Raw genomic sequence first — 21712 nt, forward strand, 5'->3', positions numbered from 1 at the left:
ATGAGGGTGTGTAACAGTTTGTCTCCTAGGAGCGGAATGATTCAGCATTCCTTTCCTTCCTTTCAGAGCTGAAACCTTGGTGGCCATATGGAATTTCTGGGTCAGGTTCTTTATTATTTTCTTTTTCTTTTTATTTATTTATTTATTTATTTAAGATTTATTTATTTATTTTGAGAGAGAAGGGGGGTGTGCATCTGCGAGTGGGGGGAGGGGCAGAGGGAGAGAGTCTTCGGAGCAGATTCCCTGCTGAGCGCAGAGCCCAATGTGGGGGGTTCCATCCCAGGACCCATGAGAATATGACCCGAGCTGAAACCAAGAGTCAGATGCCCAACCAACTGAGCCACCCAGGCGCCCCTAACTCAGGTTCTTTAAATTAAGGTGTCTGGGATACTTTTCCTTGGTTGTTTGCAGTAATCAGCTGAGTAAGATTTAAATGTTTGGGTGCGGGGAATCCTAACTGAATTGGAGGAAAAGGTCATATTGCAGCCTTCCAGAAGACAACAGAGGCCTCATGGAGAAGGGAAGGTCTCCCATTGCTGTGTAAGGAGGCACTAGGAGGCAAGGATACCATGCTAACCTAAGGCACAGAGGTTGATCTTTGATCTCGCTCTCTGCCAAGAACCTGTGCCTGACACCCTGTAATCTGAATAAGCCATCATATAGGACTAGTGGAAAACTCAGAGAGCGGATAGAAGCCTCTACCATATACTGTTTCTAAGCTGATGTGAGCACTGAATGGATATGCTTTACCCCTGGGTCCACGTTTATATCCGTGGGCTAATCTCAAGGACTGAGGATGGATTGGATGTGTGGTTTATGATTCTAACAGTAGTTTTTAGGGATACCTCATGAACTGTGTTGGAAAAAGTTCTAGAACCAGTAGATCCTTAGTAGATCTCAAAGTCTTACTTAGAGATTTCTGGACCACCTCTGGCTGCTACCATAACACTTCCACCATATTTGTTAGGCTTGCCTGGTGGAAAGCATCAGAGAGGTCCATGTCATTCCCATGCATCCACACCTCCTCCTTGGCACTCCCCTTACTAGCAGGGAGTCCAGGGACATCCAGGCAGGTCAGTGCTAGCCTCACCTCACTCCACCCCCTTCTCTAGGGGGTAAATGCGCCCTTTTGCCCACTTCACTGAGAGACTTGACCTTATTTTAACACAAACCTACAACATGATCTGAAGTTTTCAATCTATTTCTTTTTTTTTAAGATTTTTTAAAAAATTATGTTAATCACCATACATTACATCATTAGTTTTTGTTGTAGTGTTCCATGATTCATTGTGTATAACACCTAGTGCTCCATGCAGAACGTGCCCTCTTTAATACCCATCACCAGGCTAACCCATGCCCCCATCCCCCTCCCCTCTAGAACCCTCAGTTTGTTTTTCAGAGTCCATCTGAAAAACCAGAGTCTCTCATGGTTCGTCTCCCCCTCCGATTTCCCCCCCTTCATTCTTTCCCTCCTGCTATCTTCTTCTTTTTTTTTTTAACATATAATGTATTATTTGTTTCAGAGGTACAGGTCTGTGATTCAACAGTCTATTTCTATTTGATCTTTCACTATCAAAGAGTAACTCAAGAAGACCGCCCCCCCCATAAGAAAGTGATAAATTTAAGTTACTCTGCATTGAGGAACTAACAAGCATAATGGTTCTTTATTTCTGTAACTCTGTTATTAATGTTTCCATGTCTTTTATGTGCCTTAATCTTCATAACCATCCTACTCATTCAACAGCTGTTGCTTGTCCAGTCTGTGCCAGGCACTGTGCTAGGTACTGGAGATAGAATGAAGAGTAAGAACACAGTGTCCATCCTCACTGTTAAGATTTCATTCATTCATTTGGTCAACAAATACCTGCTGATCACCTGCTCTGTGTAAGGTATCGTTCTAGGTACCAGAACAAAACAGGCAGAAATCTCTGCCTCTCCAGGAAATTACAGTATAGATGGGAAAGAGGGGATATAAACAAGATAAGTAACACATATAGTATGTTGGTGAAAAGGACTAAGGAGGAAAAAACAGGGAAGGGGGATGGGAGGATAGAATGTTTCTGCGGGTAGGGGAGGGGATTCAATTTTGCATAGGGTCGCTGGGGCGGTCCTCACCTAGGAGATGATGTTCAAGTAAAGACCTGAAGGAGGTGAGTAAGCCATTTAGATATCTGGGATTAGGGGCGCCTGGGTGGCTCAGTGGGTTAAGCGCCTGCCTTCAGCTCAGGTCATGATCCCGGAGTCCTGGGATTGGGACCCACATTGGGCTTGTTGCTCAGTGGAGAGTCTGCTTCTCCCTCTGCCCCTGCCCCCCCCCCTTGTGCTCTCTCTCGCTCTCTCTCTCTGTCTCAAATAAATAAGTAAAATCTTTAAGAAAATCGATATCCAGGATTAGAGTAGAATAGGCAGGAGGGAGCAGCAGAGCAATGTGTGGCCAGAGCAGAGTGAAGCAAGGGGCAAGCATTAGGAGAGAAGGTCAGAGAAGTGGAGGGTAGGGGAGAAGAGCCATTGTATAGGGCCTTGTAGGCCATAGAAGGATCTTTTTTTTTTTTAAGTAGGTTCCATCCCTAGTGTGGAGCCCAACATAGGGCTTGAACTCACAACCCCAAAATCAAGACCTGAGCCGAGGTCAAGAGTTGGACACTTAGCCAACTGAGCCACCCAGGTGCTCTGGTCGTGGAAGGACTTTGTATTTTATTCTGGATGAGCTGGGAATCCACTGAAGGGTTTTGAGTGGAGAGGTGACATGATCTGCCTTAATGGTCACAGGGTCATTTTGGTCACAGTGTTGAGAACAGACTGATGGTAGCAAGGGCAGAAGCAGGGAGATCGCTGAGGTCATCGCTGCAATTCAGGCGAGAGATGATAATTACTGGACTAGAATGATTTCAGAGGAGGAAGTGCAAAGTGACTGGATTTTGGATAAATTTTGAAGACAAAGTTGTCAGGACTTGCCTACCAGATCAGATGTTGGATGTTCAGGAGAGACTAGACAAGGAGGACTTCAATGTGTCTGTCCTGAGGAGCTAGAAGAATAGTTTGCCATTTACCTATATGGAAAGGGTGTAGGAGTAGGTTTGGACAGGTGGTGAGGATCAGGACTTAGTGCGAGATGCCCGTTACACATCGAAGTGGAAATGTCAAGTAGGCAATTTCATATTGTTGGCGATACAGGAGAAAGGCCTGGCCTGATGATATCAAAAGTAGAACCATCTCCATACACCTGGCAAGGGAGTGACTACAGATAGAAAAGAGAAGTGTTCCAGGGACTGAGCTCTGGGGCACTCCAGTTAGTGGCTGGGGGGAAGAGGAGCGGCCAGCAAAGAAGCCTAAGTATACGGGATGAAGAAATCCAGGAGCGAGTGGTGTCTTGGAAGCCAAGTGGAGAAAGTATTTAAAGAAGGAAGATGTGATCAGACAGTGTTCAGATTTTGTTGGTTGATCAAGTCAGTTGAGGGATGAGAATGGACCATTGGATTCAGCAATGGTGGCCTTAGCATTGGTGTCTCTGATAGGAGAAGTCTCATGAAGTAATGGAAACCAATGAATATACACACTTAGTCTTGTTATAAAGGGAAGGTGAGAAATGGATTGATAGCCTGCTATGAACTGAATTGTGTTTCTCCCCCCAGTTTTCTCTCTCTGCCTTCTGAGGTTACAGCAAGAAGGCAGCTAGCTGTCTGCAAGCCAGGAACAGGGCCCTTACCAGAACCCAATCATGCCGGCCCTATCAGACTTCCAGTCCCCAGAACCTTGAGAAATAAATCTCTCTTGTTTAAGCCACCCAGTCTGTGGCATTTTGTTATAGCAGCCTGAGCTGACTCAGACATTGCTCAAAGGGCAGATGGGTTTGAGAAGCTTTTCTTGAAGAAGAGAGAAATAACAGCATGTTGTATGCTCATGTGAGTGATCCAATGGAGAGAAATTGGTGATGCAGGAGAGAGAGGTGAATTGCTGGAGCAGTGTTTTAAGTGAGTGGGAGGGGTTGGGATCTATTGCATATTTCAAGGAATTGGCCTGAGCTAGGAGCAAGGACACTTCAGCCATTATAAGAAGAGAGAAAGTAACCTGTATGAGCCAGGTGCCGGCAGGTGGGCAGATGTGCTTGTTGGCAGCTTGTAGAGAAGTTCCTTCCTGATTGCTTCAAGTTTCTCTCCTCTTCTCTTTCTCTCCTCCTTTAATAGGAAGAGGGAGAAGGAGGGAGGAAGTAGCAAGAAGAGAAAGTGAAATCGTCTAGAGTCAGGGAGAGTGAACGTACCCGGGGAAATAGGGTGCTTGCCAGGCGGCAGGGAGGATGCCCTTGAGACCAGTCAGCAGGTTTATGTATTCTTTTCTCCATATTCCATTGCACAGCGGGGCACACGAAGTAGGCAGAGTTGGATTGGTCTAACGGCGTGGTTTAGCCAAGCAAGAAACAGGTGCAAGATTTGAGGATGTACCGTAGGTTTCAAGATGCATGGTGTGGTGTTTTGACTCCGGAATTTAAATAGGTTAGAAGGGGAAGTGAGGGACAGTGAAAAGACGGGGACCCATGCATGGTAGTTCCTGGGGTCGAGGTGGGGTCAAAGTTTGGCTGGAGTTGGGGTACTAGAGAGAGTAAGCTGGAAAGATAGGAGACACTGATTGGAGACTGGAATTATGATGAGTGCATTAAGTCTAGAATGTAGCCCAGAGTGGTGGCTGAGACGGGATGCTGGACAGCATCCTTGGAGGAGATGAGGCCAGGAAACGGGCCTGGGCATTAGAAGAATTCTGCACAAGGATATTGAAATCACCACCAGCTCTGACAGCGTGGGGGGCCAGTGAGTCAGGAGCTAAAGCTCCAGGGACAGAGGTGGGTGGCTGGGGTCCCTGGATGACTTGCACAAGTGGAGTGATGTACAATGGGATGAGAGTCAAACTGGGAGTTTCAGGGGAGGGAGAGGAGGATGGTCTGGAAGCCACAGCGAGGAGCAAGGAGCATCTCTCCCACTGGCAGGCTCAGGAATCCCAGGGGCCAGGGAGGGAGAGCAGCCACAACTGGGAAGGGACATCGGGGAAGCAGTGTTACCAGGGAGAGCCGGGGGTCTGCTGCACTCTGGAAAAGAAGGTGAAGGGAGCACTCACCCGAAAGGTCAAGGATAGGGGATTTGCTGCCCCTTGAGTCCCGGAGGACACTGTAAAGGGGAGGAGGAGTGGAAGATGGGAGCAGAAGACAGAGCCAGGTGGGGTTAAGCCTCTAGCTAAATGAGGTGGCCTTGCAGACTGGAGTCTTGGGTGACTGATACACGAAAGGGATAGAGGGCTTGATGAGCTTTGTCTTCATGGTTTTGAGGAAGCTCGGGTTGGTAAGGTGGAGGGTGGGGCGGGGCTTGGGAGATGGTTTCCAAGTTCTGGGACTCCTGTTTTACAGAAGAGGAAACTGACACCCCGAGAGACACGTGTCTTGCCAAGTTGTTAAATGACAAGGAATTAAATCAAGTCTCTGACTTGGAGGCCAGTGCTTTATCCATTTCACCATAATCGGCTTTCAGCTCAAGTCAACCAACCTCTTTCCATGCCTTTGTAAATACATTCGCCCTGAGATATCCCTCAGCTCAGGGCTCCGAAGATGCCAGGCCTTGACCACGGATTTCTTTCTGAGAGGTAGACATTATACATTTATTAGTTTTACACATTTCTTCTGGGCCCAGAGGCACCATGAGTCAACATCTCCTTTCTGAAACTTTCCTTGATTCTCTCTCAGAGATTATCACTAACTGCTCCGTCCTCCTCTGCCATCACTGAGCCCTGATTCTTATGCCTGTTAGACCACTTCTCACATTGTGTTAGAATCAGTCGCCTCCTCTCCCCACCCACTGCCCAAACCAGACTGATAACTGCCAAACACCCAGGTGCTCTGCACAGAGCATCAACGGCATTCATCACAATGGTGTGTGGTCTTTCTTCAATTCCAGGGATCACCCCTCCACCCCATGCCCAGCCTTTAAGATGGCGCCTGTTCCTTAGCTGCCATGGCCCTCCCGTGTCACTGTTGCCCTTACCATTTGATGTCCCTGGGGCCCACATATGCATGGCAAGCCAGAAGGGCCCGGAAATTACTACCATGCCACTGGAGCAGCTTGCAACCAAAGAGCAGGTGTACAAAAACTACTGATTGCCACCTTCCTCTCCCCTCAGTGGGATAACTGAGGCATGGGCACTAAACCATTTCTTATTATCATGAGTAAGCCCCAGTTGCCGAGGGGGGTCCCTCACTTGACAACACCCCTTGTATTTGTCACCTTGCTTCCTCTACTCCCCCACCTGCATTTCCTGAAATTACCACCCTAATAATAAACGTCCTGTACTTGTCTCGGGGAGTGCTTCTGGGGACCCCCGAACTAACACTGGACTTGGCCCAGAGTGGGTGCTAAATAAATACTTGCTGAATGGAGGGGTTGAGTGACGGACTGAATGAATATTTAAGTTGTGTCTGTATGTCCGTAAGGAGACTAAGCTCCTCGTAGGCAGAGATCACCTGGTTCAGCGTAGTATTCCTGCTTCATAGTGTGTCTCACTCATCCCAACAGTTCAATAAAGGTTGAAATGAATTAAATGACCTGAAAACAGCAGTTGGTGGAGAACAAAAGGGGCCACAGAATGACTGGGTTTTAATGAGGTGGAGGACAGAGAGAGACACAGCGAGAGAGGGAACACAAGCAGGGGGAGTGGGAGAGGGAGAAGCAGGCTTCCCACTGAGCAGGGAGCCCGATGCGGGGCTCGATCCCAGGACCCTGGGATCACAACCTGAACCAAAGGCAGACGCTTAACGACAGCCACCCACGCACCCCAACAAAGAACTTTAAAAAGGAAGGAGGAGTGGTGATAGCATGTACTCATTATAAATAAAAATAACTTCCTTAGGAGAAAGTGGTTAGTGTAGGATAGAAAGGAACCAGGGAAAACCTGGAGCATCATTGAGATGAGAGCCGGATCGGGTTTCAAAGGGCACATCTGCCTCATCACACAACAAGGTAACACAAAACTCTCCGCGGGTTATCCGCTTACTTTATTTATATTGTCCATTCCTTTCTGACAACTTGCAGAGCTTCTCTGCCAGCCACTGTCACATGATCTGTGAAAAAAGAGGGGTTCTAAAAGCTGCTGGAAGTGAGGGCTTTGCTTGCCACCGTGCTATCATGTCCTGTGATTTTCTTATTTCTGCCGCTTGCTTTGTACTTGAAGGTTTTTTCCTAGTGCACGAGAAACCAGTTTACTTCTGCAGCTTTCTCTTGTGAAGCCAGGATGTGTGCGTGCGTGTGTGTGTGTGTGTGTGCATGTGCACATGTGCGTGCACAGCACAGGTCAGGAGGGTGGTGACCCATTACGCATCAGTTCTTTGTCAATGTGGAGACTTTTTTTTTTTAAGATTTTATTTATTTATTTGAGAGAGAGAGCAAGAGAAGGGGGAGGGTCAGAGGGAGAAGCAGACTCCCCACTGAGCAGGGAGTCCGATGTGGGACTCGATCCGGAGACTCCAGGATCGTGACCTGAGCCGAAGCCGGTTGCCTAACCAACTGAGCCACCCAGGCTCCCAATGTGGAGACTTTTAAAGTCAGATCTATTGCAGGGATCCATATGACAGGAAATCTTTCATCTATTTATCTAATTTAATAAAAAAAGATTTAGTTATTTTAGAGAGAGGGGGAGAGAACGTGGAGGGGGGAGGGGCAGAGGGAGAGAGAAACTTTAAGTGGACTCTGAGCTGAGTGGGGAGCCTGACGCGGGGCTCAGTCTTCCAACCCTGAGATCACAACCTGAGCCGAAAACCAAGAGTCAGATGCTTGACTGACTGCACCACCCAGGCATCCCTAATCTTTTCTTAAAGTAATCTCTACACCCAACGTGGGTCTCAAACTCACAACCCTAAGAGCAAGAAGAGCCACATGCTCTACCGACTGAACCAGCCAGGTGCCCCAAGAAATATTTCATTTAAATGAGATAATATATGTGAAAAGTCTTAGCAAAGTAACTAAAATACAACAGATGCTCAATAAAAATGCTCACCAGATTCAGATCTGAATGTCTGCACCACTGACTATGGTTTTGAATTTTTAGAGCTCTACTTTCCAAGAATGATTTGCTTCTTTCTAAAGTTATTTCTCTGTATTATAGAGTACATCTTTTTGCTGTTGTACATACAATGCGAAAAGTCTAGTTTTGTAGAATTAACATAATTTAACCTGATACATGAGTTAGAAAAGAGCAGGCCCAGTTCATTGGGAAAAGTCCCATTTTTCTATCTTGTTTTTAATGCAGTAAAATATTTCCAAATATAAATAACAGTTCAGAAGGATATCAGAACATAATGAACCATGAAAGTAGATTATTCTTTTTAGAAGTAATAGGAGAAAATACTGTTGTGGCTTCAAACAGTTGATTTAGACTGGGTTGGCCATTGGTCACTGTACTAATTAGTTTGGGGTCTGATCTTTTTCACTATCTTACTGATCTGTTTGGGGACAGGGTGATTTAGTTAAAAAAAAAAAGGTGGTTTGAAGCTAAACAGTACATTTCAAGCCCAATGTAGGAGTCTGGGAGACCCCCAAATAATATTCCAGAAACAGTTCAGCTCCCTTCCTCCTGCCCTGTTCCCCACATCAAGGTGATGCCCAAGAGCACTGGGTACTTAATCACATGAAATCCCTTGTCATTTGAGGGCATGAGCCTCTCATTGCTGAGCACTGTCCCTCCATCCATCCACAGCCAGCAGAGTCCTGCCTGCCCTGATGTCCTGCATCGGCTCTTCATTCCCTTGGCTTGAGGCCTATAGATTGCAGTGGAAATGTTAAGGACTCCGGGAGAGGTGACACATTTAAACTGCATCCTGTTTTAAGTTCATCAGGTCCTTTCCTGAGAGTGGATGTGAATGGGGCAAGGGGGAGCCATTACTAAGTGGTTCAAGGGCTCAGAACTCAGGAGCAGGTTTGCCAAGAGCCAACCTCACACCCAGGTTGTTCTTGGCCATGGTCGTGTGGATCTGCTGTTCGTGCCGAAGCCACGTAAGAGAGGCCGCCTCTTGTCTACTACTTCTAGAAATGGTGATTTCCCTAGGAGTAGATGGCAAAGAGAGCAGGCGAGGATGCGCACGGCACGAATGCCGAAGCCGTGAACGTGGGCCGAGGAGGAGCTAGTTGTGCAGATGTGTTCCTGAGCCTGTCCCGGCCCTCGGCACAGAGCTGGAAGCCGGCACAGCCAGAGCCCACACCTGTCTAACTGCATAGTGTAGAGCCTTTCCGGCTCCGCTTTAACCCATTCCATTCTTCATTTATTGAAGGCTTCAGTTGGAATGAGCCAGGCCCAAAGATTTACCTTTGGAGAAGAGAGATGGAGTTCTGGTAAGATTTCCTAGGTGTCTGTGAATCTGCTTGGGGCTGAGTTGTCTCCGTCCACCTGTGGTTGGTATTTCCAGAAACGACTGAATTCTTTTCTTCCCATTTAGAAGTTTGACTGTTCGTCTGTGGCCTCATGTTGGGATTTGAAAGCCAGACGTTTCTGCTGCTTCCCATTTCTCTAGGTCACTTTTCTGTTGCAAAGCCGTCTTTCTCATCAGGTGGTGCAAACCTCCCTAAGCTGTCCTTCCCTGCTCAGTGGAGTGTGTGTGCTGTGGTGATGCCAGCCCCCCCCTCCCATGTGGATGGCTCTGGAGAGTTTTCAGAGCAGATTTGCACATATTACCGCATCCCGTGATGTCGTCCTGGGCTGTTGTTGCTTCTGCCCTGAGTGTTTACTCACCATTGTCACCCACTGGAATACTTTTCTTTCTTTCCTTTCCTATGGGTTTTGAGGATGCTAATACAGCGTTTGCTTTTTTTCTCCTTTATATATTCTTTTCCCCAGGCAAAGGAGAAACCCTGTATAAATGATGCTGTTTTTTGATGGCAAAGTGAAGATAACCTGAATGCTCTTTATAAGTCATCCCTGAGAATTATGTTCCAGTTCCTCGGGCTCACACTGCCCTCAGAAGTACTGGAAACAGTGTATCTTAATGATTACACCTGCCCCCTTTGGTTCATTTGATGGAACATCTAGAATGGGGGGAAACTATGCAAGTTAGATCCATATAGTAGTTTTGTGGTTTTGGTTTCTTTGTTTGCTTCCTTTTGTTTGTTTTGCTTCGTGTTTTTGCACAAACATCATTCATCCTCCCCACGGAGAAATAGTAACTTTTCATCAGCATCTTTTGTGTTCTCGGTTGCGTAGCACATCGCTTACGGAATAGAAGGCACTGAGGTTAAAGCCTATATATAAGATGGTTCTGAAACTGCTTAAAAGGTTTTCTTTAGAGCCTTTTAAAGACTCCTTTAAAACGGTTCCCTACGACTGACCACGTAATTCCCTGAACTCACTTCCAGTTGCCTTCCCCATCCCATTTCTGGTCTCCATGGTTCCAAATCTGTCTCCCTGTGGCTTCTGAACAATTCAGCAAATGTCAGGTGCCTGTCGTGCCCCAGGCACTGTTCTAGGGGCTGGAGATACAGGAGTGAACCGACACACAAAACAATGCTCAGGGATAGCTGTATCTCTTGTGGTTGGAGAAGATAAGCCAAATAAGTCTTCTGCATAGAAGCCCTACAGATACTTGGAGACTGAACTCCTGGTCCTCCGAGTCTTCACTCCAAGCTCATACTCCCAGTTTACCGGTGTAATACAGGCACAAGTCCTTTTGCCATAGGGACCGGTTGTCTTTGGATGCGTTCTACTTTTGTTTGATACTGAATTGATTTTTAGTAGATTGATTTTTTTAAAGATTTTCTTTTAAAGATTTTATTTATTTATTTGACAGAGAGAGAGAGACAGTGAGAGAGGGAACACAAGCAAGGGGAGTGGGAGTGGGGAGAAGCAGGCTTCCCGCCGAGCAGGGAGCCCGATCCGGAGCTCGATCCCAGGACCCTGGGACCATGACCTGAGCTGAAGGCAGACACTTAATGATTGAGCTACCCAGGCGCCCCTAGAGATTTTTTTGTTTATTGTTATAAAGGCAGTATGCACTTGGAGACATTTTGGAAAATACGGATAAGTATAAAATAGGAAATCACCCGTCATCCCATTACCCATTGTTAAAATGTTGCTATATTTCCTTCTAGTCTTTTCTAACTTGTATTTATCATTTTGTGTCCTGTTTTTTTTCTACTTAATATTGGCATTTTTGCATTCATTATATTCATAAAGATCATTTAAGTGGTTACATAATTTTCCAGACAGATTTTTATCCTTTTTTTTTTTTTTAAGTGGAATCTCTGTGCCCAATGTGGGGCTGGTACTCATGACCCCAAGATCAAGAGTCTCATGCACTACTGACCGAGCCAGTCAGGTGCCCCTCCAGACAGACTTCTAAAGGTTAAGTCCTACAAGGCTAGTAAGGATTCCTTAAGTGAGCTGCACTGCTTCCTTTTCATGAGGTTACTAGCCTCCTAACCCACTGCATTTTGAGTTAATACTAGAGCTACGTGGAAGCAAGGTGCGGGACTATATTACCTATCCCCTGTGAATTCTTCTAACATGGATTATTCTCAATATGTTGCTTTTTTTTTTTTCTGTTCGTTCTTTTGTGTTTCTTCATAATCATGCTCTGCCCATCTGTGTGGAGTGTGGCATTGACTGTGGGTTTCTCGTTACTACAGGATTTCCAGTGCCATTTTCAAAGCTGTCGGCTGGGTTCAGTCTTGAGGAGTCGGTTGGAACCAGTTCTTCTGGTGAGACTAGGCCAGCATGGAGCTCACTCTTGTCCTTCGATTGCAGGCCTGCAGCTGAACCAGAAGGCGCTCACCACTTTCCCAGATGTGGTGCTCGTGCGGGTGCCCACCCCCTCGGTGCAGTCGGACAGCGACATCACGGTCCTGCGCCACCTGGAGAAGCTGGGCTGCCGCCTCGTCAACCGCCCACAGAGCATTTTAAACTGCGTCAACAAGTTCTGGACTTTCCAAGAGCTGGCTGGGCACGGGGTTCCCATGCCAGACACCTTCTCCTATGGTGAGTGTCCTTGGGCTTGGAACAGGCCTTTCCGAACCACCTGCATCTCTGTCTTTTCTCTCCCCCCAAAGCGCTCTAGTATCTTGTTGGTTTTCAGTGTGAATTTGTTCATGTCAGGTGATTCAGCATCTCGAGTCTTTAACACGGTCGCTCCCTCTGGCTCTAATTCACTGGTGCCGCGTGTATGTGCTACACACTGTGCACCTGCTGCCGAGCTAGGCGCTGGGCTAGAGCAGTAAGTGAGAGCATCCTGCCCTGAAGGCCCTCCCGGTTCATCAGAGGCGGGGGACAGCGAGTGGACAGGCAGTGCCAGGGCAGTGCCATGATGTGTTAGTGCAAGGTGGTACGGGACACTCGGGACGGCTCCACATGCAGCTTCGGGGATGGCGAGGGAGGTTTCCTGAAAGCGAGAATAGCTAAACTCAGCTGAAGTTATCCCGTGGGAGCAGCAGGGACAGGGGAGTAACCCAAGCAGAGAGCAGAATAGAGATCAACCTAGACTCGAGTGAGAACGTGACCGATGGGTGGTATTTTGAGTAGTTTGTAGATGTATGAGAGATGGAGTAGATGTAAGAGTAGCTTATATCGTATGTGAAGTAGATTGGGGTGACTCCTGAGACGTATAGTGCGTTAAGCAAGGAGGTGGCCTGATCAGAGTGCAGAATATCACCTTGGCCGCACCAAGAAGAAGGCATCAGGGCGCCTGGGTGGCTCAGTTGGTTGAGCAACTGCCTTCGGCTCAGGTCATGATCCTGGAGTCCCAGGATCGAGTCCACATCAGGCTCCCTGCTCAGTGGGGAGCCTGCTTCTCCCTCTGACCCTCTTCCCTCTTGTGCTCTCTGTCTCTCATTCTCTCTCTCTGAAATAAATAAATAAAATCTGTAAAAAAAAAAAAAAAAAAGGCATCAGACAAGGGCAGAGTAGAGATAAGGTATGTGGCTTAGGCTTTTTAAGCTATCCAAGTGAGCCATGATGGTCAAAACTGAGGGGCCATAGTAAGAACGAAGATAAATGGACAGATCCAGGAATTACGAAGGAGACTGCAGTAATAGGACATGATGACTGGCTGGATGTGAGGAATGTAGAAGGAATCAAGAGGGACTCTGGTTTCTGGTTTGGGCAGCCAGATGTGAAAGCAGACATTCACTGAGACTAGAAACATGGGAGAGGAGAAGCAGGTGGGTGGGTGCGGGGTGAGGGGTTGTCAGGCAGAGATGATTTCAGTTTGGAGCACGTTCTTTTTGAGGCGTCTGTAGTATAAGCAAGTAAGAGTATTCTGTGGGCAGCAGATAAGTGGGTCTGGAGCTCCCGAGAGAGGTGTGGCCTAGGGAAGTGGGTTTGGAAACCTTCATTATGTTAAATGAAGTCACGAGAATGGATGAGACTGCTCAAGGAGAATATATAGAATGAAGAGAGGGCTGAACTGGACACCTTTTTATGGCAAATTTTATGTATATTTTACCACAATAAAAAATAAAATTCAGTGAGAGGGATCAAGAGAGAACCCTTCAGGGAGCAGGTCAAGGAAGAGGAACGTGCACAGCGAGCAAGCAGGAGCAGCCAGTGTGGGGGGGGGAGAAAGAGGTGGTGACGGATGCCAGTGGCAATAACACTCCAGGGGGGGTGGTATAATTAAAAGTGTTGTCTGGTTCTGAAAGGACAAGTGACATGAGCGCTGAGATGTGTGTTGGTTTTAGCAACAGGGACTTGATGAATACAGCTTCCGTTTAGTGATGGGGAGAAAAGCCAGACTGTCAAAGGGCGAGGGAATGAATGAGAAGTGAGAAAATGCAAACCTGTTTGAGTAGCTCCATGGTACGGCTACAAGCTTGTAGTTAAGACATGATGCAGGGGCAAGGAATAGGGATTTTGTTTGTCGAAGGTGGGAGAGAACCCAGCGTGTTTAAAATGGCAGAGGAGGGATGCCTGGGTGGCGCAGTCGGTTAAGCATCCAACTCTCGGTTTCGGCTCAGGTTGTGATCTCAGGGTTGTAAGATTGAGCCGCATATCAGGCTCCAAGCTCAGTGCGGAGACTCTTGAGACTCTCTCCCTCTCCCTCTGCCCCTCCTGCTCATGCTCTCTCTCTCATAAATAAATCATTTAAAAAAATAAAATAAAATGGACCTGGGAACTGGGAGGTTGAAGACCCATCAGAGAGAGTACACTTAATGGTGCAAGATTCCCGAGGAGGTGAGAGGGAAAGGGGTCTAAAGCACAGGTGCAGGGATGGCCTTGGATAAGGACTTCTCCTTCACTGTTTCATAGGGAAGGAAAAAATAATAGCTGGAGAGGAGTTAAATGTGTCAGTGGATGTTAGGAAGTTGGGAGTCCCCCCCCCCTTTTTTTAAGGAGATAAAACACTGCAAGGGATGATCAGTGGGCAGGACAGCCAAGGAGAGACTGTCTGCCAGGAGGCAGCGGTGGGGAGCTGTAGTTAAGAGGGAGTGGGAGGGGGTGCAAAATTTTCTTTTTCTTTTTTCATTCCTGTGCCCGGTTGCAAGTAGCCCATTGGTCAGCTAGGGCTCATGGATATTTTAGGTCACCTAACAAGCCTATTTGCATTCAGCCAGGGGGTCACTGTGGGCCCTTTTACCTTACTGAGGCTTCCGTTGCTCAAGCCTGTTGCCTAAAAGCAGTCTCTACATTCCCCCCTGACCAATCGATGGTGGCAAATCTTTGGCATTTGGGCAAAGGTCTCATCTTCAGATGAGAGTGGGGTATGCTGTCCCTACCTAGCCTTGTCGTCCGTTGGACGCTGGAGAGTGGGGTATGCTGTCCCTACCTAGCCTTGTCGTCCGTCAGGGGTTCTGTGCAGTTACAGACCAGAGCATGGTATTATATCAACGTGCAGGTCTGAGATTCGAATGAAATTCCTTGGTGGCCAGGTCCATAGGATTTAGGGGAGGGGATCCTCCAGTGGTATGGGTGGGATCCTTGTTGAATTGTCATTTGTATATGGAATTGTTGGATTTACTCAGACATGTAGATGCACTTTTTGCCTGTAGATCAAGATGGCAGCTGGATCTCAGGGAACAAAGGGGAAAAAGGGAGCCTGAAGAAGCAAGGTGGCTGAGAGTCAGGCAGCATCAGGAAAGGGTCCCAACCGAGTCCCTAGTGTGTGTGGATTCGTTCTGGACGACCTTCTGCTGCCAGTTGCGCCTCAGGTTGGAGACCTCAGGGGGACGGAGTGCGAGAGAGGAAAAGGGTCCTTTGTCCTCACAGGCCCGGGCAGTCCGAGACCACATGGGGAGCTGCCCTGGTCAGAGACTTTCAGCTGTCTCAGGAGTACTGGGGTTAGACCGCTGAAGGGCTGAAAAGAGAGGAGAAGGGAGGGAAGGATCCCTCCGAAGGGCAGGAGGGTAAGTTCCTCACCCTTTCAGGTGACGGCAGTCTGGTGGCTTCCCCCTGGGGCTTCGGATCCTCACTGAGGAGCAACGTCCTCTGGAGGTCATCAGTTCCCCAAGGAGTACTGGAGCCGATCCACTGAGGGATCTTGGAGAATCCGGGGAGAGTCCTGGGCCACCAAATGTGGGGCATCCCAGTCAGATGGGGGCGGGTGGCACAGGCTATGGAAAGATCCACCCCAGGCAGAACAAAGCAGATAGAAGTTTATCGAGTACACTGCCAGGGAGCAGCCGGCTCGACGGCAAAGGGGAGACTGTCTGCAGGACTTCTCTTCTTTCTTTCTGTTGTTTTTTTTTAAAGATTATTTATTGGGGCGCTTGGGTGGCTCAGTCGGTTAAGCGTCTGCCTTCAGCTCAGGTCATGATCCCAGGGTCCTGGGATCGAGTCCCACGTCGGGCTCCCTGCTCAGCGGGGGGCCTGCTTCTCTCCCTCAGCTGCTCCCTCTGCTGTGCTCGCTCTCTCTCTCTCTATCAAATAAACAAATAAAATCTTTAAAAATATATATAAAGACTTCTTTATTTATTTGAGAGAGAGTAGGGGGAGGGGCAGAGGGGAGAATCTGAAGCAGACTCCCCACTGAGTGCAGAGTGCGTGATCTCACGACCCATGAGATCAGGGCCTGAGACGATGCTTAGCTGACTAAGCCACCCAGGCGCCCCAGGGTTCCCTTCTTTTTTTTTTTTTTAAAGATTTTATTTATTTATTTGACAGAGAGAGACACAGCGAGAGAGGGAACACAAGCGGGGGGAGTGGGAGAGAGAGAAGCAGGCTTCCCGCCGAGCAGGGAGCCCGATGTGGGACTCAATCCCAGGACCCTGAGATCATGACCCGAGCTGAAGGCAGACGCTTAACGACTGAGCCACCCAGGCGCCTCCCAGGGGTTCCCTTCTGATAAAGTGTACTCTTTGTGCAGATGCCCCTGATTATGGACACAGCCTCATCGTGGTTTTGTTTTCATCTTTAACACTTTGCTGAACCACAGCCATTTTACTGAGAAAAATTTCTGCCCTGCCTATAGGGCTGTTAGGAGGATTACATGGGCTCGAGCATGTGAGGCCTTTGCCACATTCATGTACTTGATCAATGTTGGTTTCCTTCTCTCTCTACTCTCACGTACGTTACAGGTGCAAGATACATGTCTGTTGGATGGACTGGGTTTGAATTGCTTTAATCAGAGGAACATGAGGCCTTGAAAGAATTTGCACAGAGGGGACTGTGCTGGGCAGACCACTCCCGAGCCTCAGCCTGACCTTCACTGACTTTCACCTTCTCTTGGCAGGTGGGCACGAAGACTTTTCCAAGATGATCGATGAAGCTGAGCCCCTCGGCTACCCGGTTGTGGTGAAGAGCACGCGAGGACACCGGGGTCAGTGCTGCTCCTTCTGGCTTCCGCTAGGGCCGCACCTCTGCTGGTTAGAGAAGTGGGGCGCCCCCTCACGGGGCTCGCGGTGTCATCTGTCCCTCTCTCCCCTCCTTGCTGCCCCCACTGTCCTTGCTGCGTCAGACCCTTCTCGTTCACTCCCTGGACTCGGCAGCAGACTCCTGACTTGATCGTGACTGGTCTCCCTACCCGGGTGCCAGTGCGGCCTCTCTTCTTCCGAAACGTCTGTTCTTCTCACTCCCTCGCTAACAAGCGCTTCCAAGAGCCCCGTTGCCTCTTAGACAAAGTCCGTATTCCTCGCCATAGAACTGAAGGCCCTGCAGCTTCCCCCTTCCTTTGCCGCCTTCTCTGGCCACGTGACCCCTCCATCGCCCACTGCAGACTACTTCTCCTTCACTAGCTTGACCATGTGTTTTCTTTTCTTTAAAACCTCTGCCCTCTTCCATTTGCTGGCAGTGCCATCTTCCTCTGGCCTCTGGTGAACCTCCGCTCACCAGTAAAGACCAGCTGCACCGCCCCCCCCCCCCCGCCCCGCCGCTGTTTCTTTCCTCTCCACATCCCTGGCCCCCCTCCCTCTCTGCCCGCTCTCCCTTTGTGTTTCCGTGGCACTTTGTCCACGCCTCTAGCATAGCACTGCCCTTTGTGACAGCTGCAAGGGCATGTGCCTCTCCCCCTGGCTGGCTGGGCACTGCTCAGGGGCGGGAACCCGGTCCCCAGCCTCCCCGGCCCCAGGGACCTGCCGCAGCGCTCGTGCAGAGCAGGGACTGGTAACAGAGAGGAGCATGCATGCAGCAGGAAGTCTTCCCGCAGCGTGGGGGCAGGTGCTCCCTGATGCGACCCAGGGGGCACACTTCCATGCTCAGGGCATCTGCAGTAAGGGGAGGCCCCCGAAACAGACATGTGCTGAGCAGTTCCTGTGCCGGAGGGACTGGGCAGTGAGATGAGCTAGACTCGGTCACTGCTCTTGAGCTACAGTGTGCAGAGAGTAGAGATGGTTGCGTTGCAGGGTGATATCCTCTGTGGCAGGCCGGCCCAGCGCCTGCTTGGGCCTGACGGGGGGGCCAGCTCGGCCACGAGGCAGGGAAGGCCTCACTGGAGGAGAAGGAGACTTCAGTTGGAGTGTGGAATTCAAACTGGAGGAAGTAAGTAAGCGAACATATGGAAGCAGGTGTGAGCAAAGCAACCTGTGGGAACCAAGGGTTCCTGTTGAGAAAGAGGAATGAGTTTGGGGGCCAAGGTGGGCCCCTTAATGCTATTCAGATAGATATGCTACAGTGCTAAAGTTCGATGTCTAATTTTTTTTATTGTGCTAAAATATACATAATTGAGAATTCGACTAATATTTGAGTGCCCACAGAGGGCCAGGCACTGTTGTAGGCTCTGGGGATACAGAAAGGAACAAAACAAATCTCCTGTCCTCAAGGAGCTCTCATTGTAGAAGGGTAAGACAGACAATAAATGGAAATTAAATAAAATACATGGTATTTTCAAACATTTTAAAAATTGAGATGTAGGGGTGCCTGGATGGCTCAGTCGGTTAAACATCCGACTCTTGATTTCAGCTCCGGTCATGTTCTCAGGGTCATGAGATTGAGCCCTGTGTCAGGCTCCGTGCTGGGCGTGCAGCCTGCTTAAGATGCTCTCTCCCTGTTCCCCCACTCCCGCTTGCATGCTCTCTCTCTAAAAATAGAAAAATAAAAAAATTTAAAAATTGAGATGTAATTCATATAACAGTTTACCACTTTTAAGTGTACAGTTTAGTGGATTTTAGTATATTCACTATTGTGTACAACCATAGCCACTATTTCATTTTGGAACGTTTCCATTCCAAAAGAAACCCTGTACCTTTTAGGGGTCGGTCGCATTTGCCTTCCCTGGACTCTGGTAACCACTAATCTATTTTCTGTTTCTATGGATTTGCCTATTTTGAACATTTCATGTCAGTGGAATCATCCACTATGTGACCTTTTGTCTGGCTCCTTTGACTTAGCACGATATCTTCATGGGCCATCCATGTTGTAGCGTGGATCAGTACTGCATTCCTTCTGATCCTTCAACAATAGTCTGTTGTGTGGATAGCCTACATGTTGTTTATCTGCTCATCAGCCGATGGACATCTGAGTTGTTTCCATTTTGTGGCTGTTAGGAGTAATGCTGCTGTGGACATGTGTGTACGAGTTTCTATGTGGACATATGTTTTCATTTCTCTTGGGTACCTTCCTAAGCCAGGAATTGCGGGGTCAGGTTGTAACTCTATGTTAAACCTCAGAGGAACTACCAAACTGTTTTCCACAATGGTTATGTCATTTTGTAGGCCCACCAGCAGTGTGCGAGCATTCTGATTTCTCTTCATCCTCCCTGATCCTTGTTTTATTCATTCACTCCTTTATTTATGATTGGTTTTCTTTTTTGGAGTACTAAATAAAACTTTTTGATTGTATATATTAATTTGAACGTTTGTAGCCTGAAAAGTGGGCAGGCCTAACTCTTAGAATATACATATATGGGGGCGCCTGGGTGGCTCAGTCATTAAGCATCTGCCTTCGGCTCGGGTCATGATCTCCAGGGTCCTGGGATCAAGCCCCACGTCGGGCTCCCTGCTCCGTGGGAAGACTGCTTTTCCCTCTCCCACTCCCCCTGCTTGTGTTCCCTCTTGCTCTGTCTCTGTCAAATAAATAAATAAAATCTTAAAAAAAAAAAAAGAATATACATATATGAATGTCCTCTTTGCCTTGACAAATTAAGCAAATAATCACCATACTTCCACCATAAAAGCAAGCCACAAGCCAAAATACATGTTTCCCAAGTGTTAGTAATGTAAGGGCCCACTTTAATTATTTATTTTTAAATGAATTTTTAAAATCTTTTTTGAGGTCTAATTAATATAATGATTCAGTATTTGTATACATTGCAAATTGGTCAGCACAATAAGTCTAGGTAACATCCATCAGTGTACAGAATTTTTTTATGATGAGAACTTTTAGCAACTTGCGAATATGTGATTTGTTTTTATTATCACCATCCCAGTGGGTGGAAGGAGGCATCTTATCGTGGTTTTGCTTTCTGTTTTCCTAACGATTAGTGATATTGAGCATCTTTTCGTGTGTTTACTGGACATTTGTAGATCTTTGGACAACTGTTTATTCAAATCCTTTGCCCGCTTTTCAGTTGGGTTACTGGTGTTTTTATTGCTGAGGGTTTTTTTTTTTCTTTTTAAAGATTTATTTATTTATTTTGTGGGGGGCAGAAGGAGAGTGACAGAGAATCCTAAGCAGACTCCTGAGTGCAGAGCCCAACGCAGGGCTTAATCTCACAACCCTGAGATCACGATCTGAGCCAAAGCCAGGAAGAGTTGGATGCTCAACCAACTGCGCCACCCAGGCACCCCTTTTGATTGCTGAGTTTTTAAGAGTTCACAACGTGTGAACATAATTTGAACATGTTTTTTCCCCACCCTGTAGGTTCTCTTTTTACTTTCTTGATAGTGTCCTTGGATGTACAGAAGGTTTTGATTTTGATGGAGTTCGATTCATCTATTTTTTCCTTTGGTGGCTTGTGCTTTTAGATGTCATTTTGTGGCTACTTAATCCAAGATCACACAGACTGATAATTGCGTTTCCTTGCAAGCGTTTTATAGTTTTAGCTCCTACCTTTGGGTCTTTGATCCATTTTGAGCTAATTTTTGTATATGGTGTGATGAAGGAGTCCAGCTTCCTTCGTTTGCGTGTGGATATCCAGTTTTCCCAGTATTATTTGCTGAAGACTGTTCTTTCCTCCATTGGATGCTTTTGTAACTCTTGTCAAAAAGCACCTGACCAGGGCGCCTGGGTGGCTCAGTCGTTGGGCATCTGCCTTCGGCTCAGGTCATGATCCCAGGGTCCTGGGATCGAGCCCCGCGTCGGGCTCCCTGCTCGGCAGGAAGCCTGCTTCTCCCTCTCCCACTCCCCCTGCTTGTGTTCCCTCTCTCGCTCTGTCTCTCTCTGTCAAATAAATAAATAAAATCTTGAAAAAAAAAACCACCTGACCATCTGTGTGAGGGTCTACTCTGGGCTCTCAGTTCTATTCCATTGATCCGTATGTCTATCTTCTTATGGCAGGCCACACTGTCTTCATGACTGTAACTTTGTAGTAAGTTTTGCAATTGGCAAGTTGGGCTCCAACTTTGTCCCTTTATTCTTTTTTTCAAGATTGTGTTAGGTATTTGGGATCCTTGCCTTTCCATATGAATTTTAGGATCAGCTCGTCAACTTCTGCAAAAAAGGAAGTTAGACTTTTGGTGGGGACTGTGTAGATCAGTTGGAGGAGTGTTGCTATCTTAACAATATTAAGTCGTCTGGTCCCTGAACATGGGACATCTTTCCATTTATTTAGCTCTTTAATTTCTCTCAAAAGTATTTTGTAGTTTTCAGCGATAAGTCTTGTACTTCTTTGGTTAAATTTATTCCTAATGTTTTTTTCCTTTTGATACTCTGGTAAATGGGATTGTGTTCTTAATTTCGTTTTCAGGTTGTTCATTGCTAGTGTAACACATAGTATCTTAGGGAAAATGGATGGGGAGTAAACGAATTACAGTGGTAGGTAGACCCTAGTGTATGGAAATGCTCCTTGCTCAGCAGGGAGTCTGCTTCTCCCTCTGACCCTACACCCTCTTGTGTCTTCTCTCTCACTCTCTCTCTCAAGTAAATAAAAATAAAATCTGGAAATAAATCTAAAGAAGGAAGTGGAATGGTACAGGCTGTGCCCTTGAGAAAGTTACTAATCTTGTAGACCTTTATTTCCCTCTAGTGTAAAACAAAAGTAACTGTTCTGTCCTAATGGCTTCATAGGGCTAATATGAAGTGTAAATGAAATAATAAAAAAACAATGTGTTTGACACACAGGGCAGGTGATCCCCCTCCCCCTTTTTCCTCTGTGCCTGAACACTGTAGCTCC

At 47.4% G+C, this 21712-nt stretch overlaps 1 protein-coding gene across 1 annotated transcript in view; it reads left to right on the top strand.

Annotated features, from left to right (window-relative positions):
- The window catches only part of RIMKLA (ribosomal modification protein rimK like family member A), a 38658-nt gene that overhangs the window by 5115 nt on the left and 11831 nt on the right, over window positions 1-21712 (top strand). The window contains exons 2-3 of the mRNA XM_027589870.2: window positions 11764-11994; window positions 16679-16765. Of these exons, the coding sequence (XP_027445671.1) occupies window positions 11764-11994; window positions 16679-16765 (318 nt within the window). The remainder of the gene's footprint in view (window positions 1-11763; window positions 11995-16678; window positions 16766-21712) is intronic.

The sequence above is a fragment of the Zalophus californianus genome, chromosome 4 (assembly GCF_009762305.2).
Source record: "Zalophus californianus isolate mZalCal1 chromosome 4, mZalCal1.pri.v2, whole genome shotgun sequence".
In the NCBI taxonomy this organism is placed as follows: domain Eukaryota; kingdom Metazoa; phylum Chordata; class Mammalia; order Carnivora; family Otariidae; genus Zalophus; species Zalophus californianus.